The sequence below is a fragment of the Pristiophorus japonicus genome, chromosome 22, assembly GCF_044704955.1.
Source record: "Pristiophorus japonicus isolate sPriJap1 chromosome 22, sPriJap1.hap1, whole genome shotgun sequence".
In the NCBI taxonomy this organism is placed as follows: domain Eukaryota; kingdom Metazoa; phylum Chordata; class Chondrichthyes; family Pristiophoridae; genus Pristiophorus; species Pristiophorus japonicus.
This window is the reverse complement of record NC_091998.1, coordinates 28864951-28871075: the sequence shown is the minus strand read 5'-3', so window position 1 is coordinate 28871075 and position 6125 is coordinate 28864951. Positions and strand designations below refer to the sequence as shown.

Here is a 6125-nt window from a genome sequence, read left to right as displayed (position 1 = left end):
GGGACAGCTCCTTCTCACTGTACACTGTGACTGGCTCTTCCCTCCCTCCCTCAGCCGCAGAACTTTTTTTTGGTACAGATATTCAGCCAACAGTTTCACTGCCCAGGAACCTCCTCCTCCAGCAGCGTGCTGGTGTCTCGGGGGCATTGTATAATGTGAGGCGAGCGGTTTACCGGAGGGTGAGTGGCCTCGGCGCCAGGAGAGTGAAGAAGCCCATGTGAACCCCATCTTTACCCCATCTGCACCGGCACCGTGGGACCCATGGCTGACTGGAATGACTCTGCAAGCGCTCCCGGAGTTGCCGACTTGCCCCAACTCAGAACCACGGTAAGTGTCCTCGCCGCCAGCTTCGTCAATTTCCTGATGTGATGTGAAATTAACTTTACCTATTTCGCGCCCTATTCTCTATGTGTGTGTGTTTCTCTCACTCTGCAGCTGCACACCCCTCCTGTATAAACAATATCTGGTATATAATGTGTATCTGTATCATTTCATAAATATTTGTGCAATTTCATCAGGTATAACTCCACATCTCAGTCATTCGCATCTCTCCTTTTGCCTTTTAACAGTTGCTCTCGCTGATTGCAAAGAGATTTTGTCAGCTATATATTTGTCTCTAACGATTTCCCCGTGTCTTTGGATAATTGATTTTAAAATCTGAATTTGGTGTTTTGTTTTGCGAAGTAAAAACAGAGACTGCTGGAGATACAATTGATGCCTTTCCGTTTACAGACGGCGGGGGGCCTGATACTGTCCTGATTATATTCCTTATTAATCCACCCTTTCATCTCCCGACCATTCAATCTTCACACAATACCTTTTAATATAAAATTCCCCTTTAACCCGCCTGTTAGCTCGGATTGTTTCATACATTTGAAATTATCCATCTGTGTATCTTCCTGTGTATCTGTGTTTTCCTGTTTATTTTTAAACAAGTCACTGTTTGCATTCAGCAGTAAATTGTTTTCCCGTTTAGCGGCAACTCTCTGTCTATAATCGCTTCCCAGTAGATCTTTCTCTCTCCATCTGCGTGTGTCCCTCTCCTCCGCTATAAGTCAGCGTGTAACACACTAATCGACACTTCTTATCCGGCTCCTGATGTCAAATTCCTTATTTGAACATCTTTTTTCGCCACTTAACCTAGCCGAGATTTATATTGGAATGTCAGACAGACTTTTTGCTGCCTTCAGTATTTCGTACACTTTCTAACAATGTATGTATTGCAGGCTGCCTCCCAACCGACAGTCCCGTCTCAGACCCGATAGTGAATCGACCCCAAGTTTTCCTCATCCCAAACTACACCAACAGCACAAGCGTCGGAGCCAGTGCAGAGAGCGGCTATGAGATTAGACACGCTCAGGTCTTCAAGTACAGAAAGAAGGGAGTTATCCCACTGACATATCAAATATTAAATGGAATAGATGCGATAAACCAAGAATAATCTTACCCTTACAAACTTTGAAGACGGCAAGACGGGGCCAGAAAATTGTTGTGAACTTCAACATTTAAAATAGATCTTACAAAGAACTATTTTTAAATTGAAGAAGTGATAACTATGTGGAATAATCGACTAGATGGGTATAGAGGAGCAAAATATTAGGGTCATTCGTAATACAGCTGGATGGTAAAATGGGAGAGTGATGAGTTCTGATGGGAGAGTTAGGGTATTAGAGGGATGGATTTCGATGGCCTGAATGGCCATTTTTCATTCCTAACCTTTCTATGCTCCTTTGCTCAGTCTGTATTTCAGCAGGGTCTGAATTACATCTGTTTGTTTCTATTTCTGTTTAACATCTGCTTTATATTGTGAATTTATAGCCTTCATGCCTTCATTCCTTGTATAACCGCTAATTCCAATCTACCCTGTAAGGGAGTTTGTTTTCAGTTATTATGAATTTTCACTGAGAAACTTCCATATTTTGAAATCAATCCTAATCAACCATTATCGATTTTCATCTCTAAAAATTGGCAGAATTGTCAACCCAATGCGAATTCACAGAAATGTGTTATTTCCGTGTAGTGCGTTCAGCTCAGTTGGTAGCACTCTCGCCTCTGAATCAGAAGGTTGGAGGTCCTAAGCTGTGCTCCAAGACTTGTGCACATAACTTTGGCTGACATTTCAGTGGAGTACTGAGAGAGAGCTGCAATGTCAGAAGTGTTGTCTTTCAGATGATATATTCAATGGCTTGTTCAGTGGTATTAAAGGGTAGGTAATACTTCTGGTGTCCTGGTCAACATTCTGCCCTCAAGTGATCTAGCTGTGCACTGCTTGCTTGCTCTGTTTGCCTGCATCACAACAGTGATTGCATTATAAAGGTAATTACATTTAATATGAAGTACAATAGGGGTATCCTGAAAATGCGATCAGGTGCTATATCAATGCACATTCCTTCTTGCTTGTATGTAGAGACAACAACAACTTACATTTATATGGCACCTTTAATGTAGTAAAATGTCCCCAGGCGATTCATAGGCGCGATTATCAAACAACATTTGACACCGAGCCACACAAGGTAATATTAGGATGCATGATCAAAAGCTTTGTCAAAGAGGTAGGCTTTATGACGTATCTTAAAGGAGATGGAGAGCCTGAGGGAGGGAATGCTTAGAGCTTAAGCAGCTGAAGGCACGGCCACCAATGGTGGGGCGAAGGAAATCGGGATGCATAAGAGGCCAGAATTGGAGGAATGCAGAATTCTCGGAGCATTATAGGGCTGGAGGAGGTCACAGAGTTAGGGAGGGGCGAGGCCGTGGAGGGATTGAACACGAGGATGAGATTTTTAAATTTGAGGTGTGGCTGGACCGGGAGACAATGTAGGTCAGTACCTTATCTTAACATGATCTTATTGAATGGCGGAGCAGGCTCAAGGGCCCAAATGGCCTACCCTTGCTCCTATTTCTTATGTTCTTTATGTTCTTATGATGGGTGAACTGGGCTTAGTGCCAGTTAGGATATGGACAGCAGAGTTTTGCATTGGCTGAAGTTTACGGGATTGTTACCTACATGGGGTGTCGATCTCAGCTCAGCGTCAAATGGAACAGTTTGGTTCAGCCTCAGACCAGGGAGAGGGGTAGCGAGGAACGGAGTTTGTGGCGGAAACCGAAGACAATGGCGTCCGCCTACCCAATGTTTAATTGGAGGAAATTTAGGCTCGTCCAATATTGGATGTCATACAGACAGTTTGACAAATCCGAGGCAGTGGCGGGATCGTGAGAGATGATAGCGAGGTAGAGCTGGGTGTCGAATCTGATGTGTTTTTGGATGATGTCACTGAGGGTCAGTATGTAGATGAGGAAGAGGAGGGGGCCAAGGATAGATCTTTGGCCGACTCCAGCGGTAATGGTGCAGCAAGGTAAAGAGAAGCCACTGTAGGAGATCTCTGGTGGCAACTGGACCGATAAGAATTGAACCAAGCGAAGGCAGTCCCATTCAGCTGGATGAGAGGCGTTGAAGATGCTGTGGTCAACTGTGTCAAAGACTGCGGATAAATTGAGAAGGATGAGGAGGGATAAGTTAAACAGGATGTGATTTGTGACTTTTATAAGGGCTATTTCAGTACTGTGGCGGGGGCAGAAATCTGATTGGAAAGGTTCAAACACTGAGTTCAGGGAAAGACGGGCACAGATTAGAGAGGGGACATAACATTCAAAGACTTCGGAGAGGAAAGGGAGGTTGGAGATAGAGTGGTAGTTTGCAAGGACCGAAGGACCAAGGGTGGGTCTTATGAAGGTTGGGGTGATGACAGCAGACTTAAAAAGAAGGAGGACAGTACCTGAGGACAGGGAACCATTAACAATATCAGCAGCATGATCTGGCCTTATCTGTGATTGAGACAGTGTGACTAGAGAGGCAACGTGTGATGACAAGGTCGAGAAGAGACAGTAGTCATGTGGCCTGTGATCTTTAGTATTACTTACTTTGCAGTACTAGCATTAAAATAAGGATTAAATATCTGTGTAAATTACATTAAAGTACAAAAATATGTTTTAAAAAACTGTAAAATAGATTTTAAAAATCTATATATATGTGCAGGAGCCTTGATAACTTTTTTTGTAATATTAAAGTTATTTTCACACAGAGAATATACTTTTCATTTTTGTTTTTAAAAATATAAACGGGAAAGTTCCTTAGAAGGTGAAGAACTTGCTTTGTACTGTGAGGTGATGTCCATCAGGGGTCACTGTTCATCCATCCCTGACAGGCTTCCCGCTTCCCCGTCGAAGCTTTGAGCACTCTGTATATTTTGGGGCGGGTGTGTGATTTTTTTTTCTCTCTCTTTCTCCGTTTACAGGAGGTGTCGGTGACTGATGCGCATTACCATCATGCGTTTCCGACGGCGAATGTTCCGGATCACGCCCACTACATCATAGGGGCATTCATTCTCGCCGTGGGCATCACCGGCACGTTGGGCAACTTCCTGGTCATCTATGCATTTTGCAGGTACATGCAAGCACCTCCCCATGGCCCATCTTCTGCAGTGTACTCGCCATATTCCAACTTGCTCCGGAAACGGGCAAAGTTCTCCATTAGACGGAAAGAAAGTGATAAGTCCTTACTATACAGTATAAATGCACAAGAGGCCCATGAGAGAAGGTCAGTCTGTGACCTGCCCTTTATTTCATAGCACTCAAGTGCTGGAAGTGGGTGGAGCTTCCCCTTTTATATCTGAAGGTCTAGGTTAGGAGTGCCTCCCACAGGTTCACCACCTAGTGGCCATTGTTCTCACGGTGTACAACTTAGGTCAGATTATACATAGGTTACAATGCTGGTTGAATACATGACATCACCTCCCCCGCAAAGTCTTATTGGGATCACAGGTTGAGTCTCTCTGGTGGTTTACGCTCCCTTGTAGAGCACCTGAGTTGGGGCTCCGGTTGTTGACCGCTGGCCTGAGTGTCTGCTGTTTGCGGTGCCTCAGGCCTGTCCGGACTGCCCACAGTGACTGGGCTCTGCTCCCTTTGGTTCCTGTGTTCGATTACCTGTGGTGGAGTGAACTCGACATCGTGTTCTTCCTCTGCTTCTTCTATAGGGTTGCTGAACCACCTTTTTGTTTGATCCACATGTTTGCGGCAGATTTGACCATTGGTAAGTTTAACTACCAGAGTCCTAGTTCCCTTTTTGGCAATCACAGTGCCTGCGAGCTATTTGGGCCCTGCAGCGTAGTTGAGGACAAAAACAGGGTCATTTACATCAATACATCGCGCCCTCGCATTCCTGTCATGGTATTGTGACTGGCACCTGCTCTGGACAATTTCTTTCATGGTGGGGTGTATTAGGGATAACCGAGTTTTGAGCGTCCTTTTCATTAGCAGCTCTGTGGGTGGAACCCCTGTGAGCGAGTGTGGTTGGGATCTGTAGGCCAACAGGAGGCGTGATAAGCGGCATTGTAGGGAACCCCCTTGGATTCTGAGCATCCCCTGTTTGATTATCTGCACTGCTCGTTCTGCCTGGCCGTTTGAGGCCGGTTTGAACGGTGCCGTTCTAACATGGTTAATTCCATTGCCTGCCATGAAGTCCTGGAATTTAGTGCTTGTGAAGCACAGGCCATTGTCGCTGACCAAGATGTCCGGTAGACCGTGGGTGGCGAACATTGCCCGTAGACTTTCGACCGTGGCAGAGGATATGCTTGAATTTAAAATGTCACACTTGATCCATTTGGAGTAGGCGTCTACTACAACCAAAAACATTTTCTCCATGAAAGGACCTGCGTAGTCCACATGGATGCGTGACCAAGGCTTGTCGGGCCATGGCCAGGGGCTAAGGGGGGCTTCCCTGGGCGCATTGCCCAGCTGGGCACACGTGTTGCACCTGCGAACACAAAGTTCCAGATCTGCATCTATCCCTGGCCACCAAACGTGCCTTCATCGTAACAATGCCCGGGTGCCCATTGTGGAGTTCTCTGATGAACACCTCTCTGCCCATCTGGGGCATGACTACGCAGTTTCCCCACAGTAGGCAATCGGCCTGAATCGAGAGTTCATCCTTGCGCCTGTGAAGTGGTTTAAATTTCTCAGGACATGCCCTGTACGTGATTGCCCAGTCCCCATACAGGACACATTTCTTGACTGGAGACAATAGTGAGTCTCTATTTGTCCAGACTTTAATCTGACGGGCTGTCACGGGT

The 6125-nt window shown here is 45.7% G+C and overlaps 1 protein-coding gene across 1 annotated transcript in view; it reads left to right on the top strand.

Moving 5' to 3' along the window:
* Positions 1-261: 261 nt before the first annotated feature.
* opn4a (opsin 4a (melanopsin)) overlaps positions 262-6125 on the top strand; it is a 68330-nt gene continuing 62466 nt past the window's right edge. The window contains exons 1-2 of the mRNA XM_070865273.1: positions 262-327; positions 4293-4441. Of these exons, the coding sequence (XP_070721374.1) occupies positions 262-327; positions 4293-4441 (215 nt within the window). The remainder of the gene's footprint in view (positions 328-4292; positions 4442-6125) is intronic.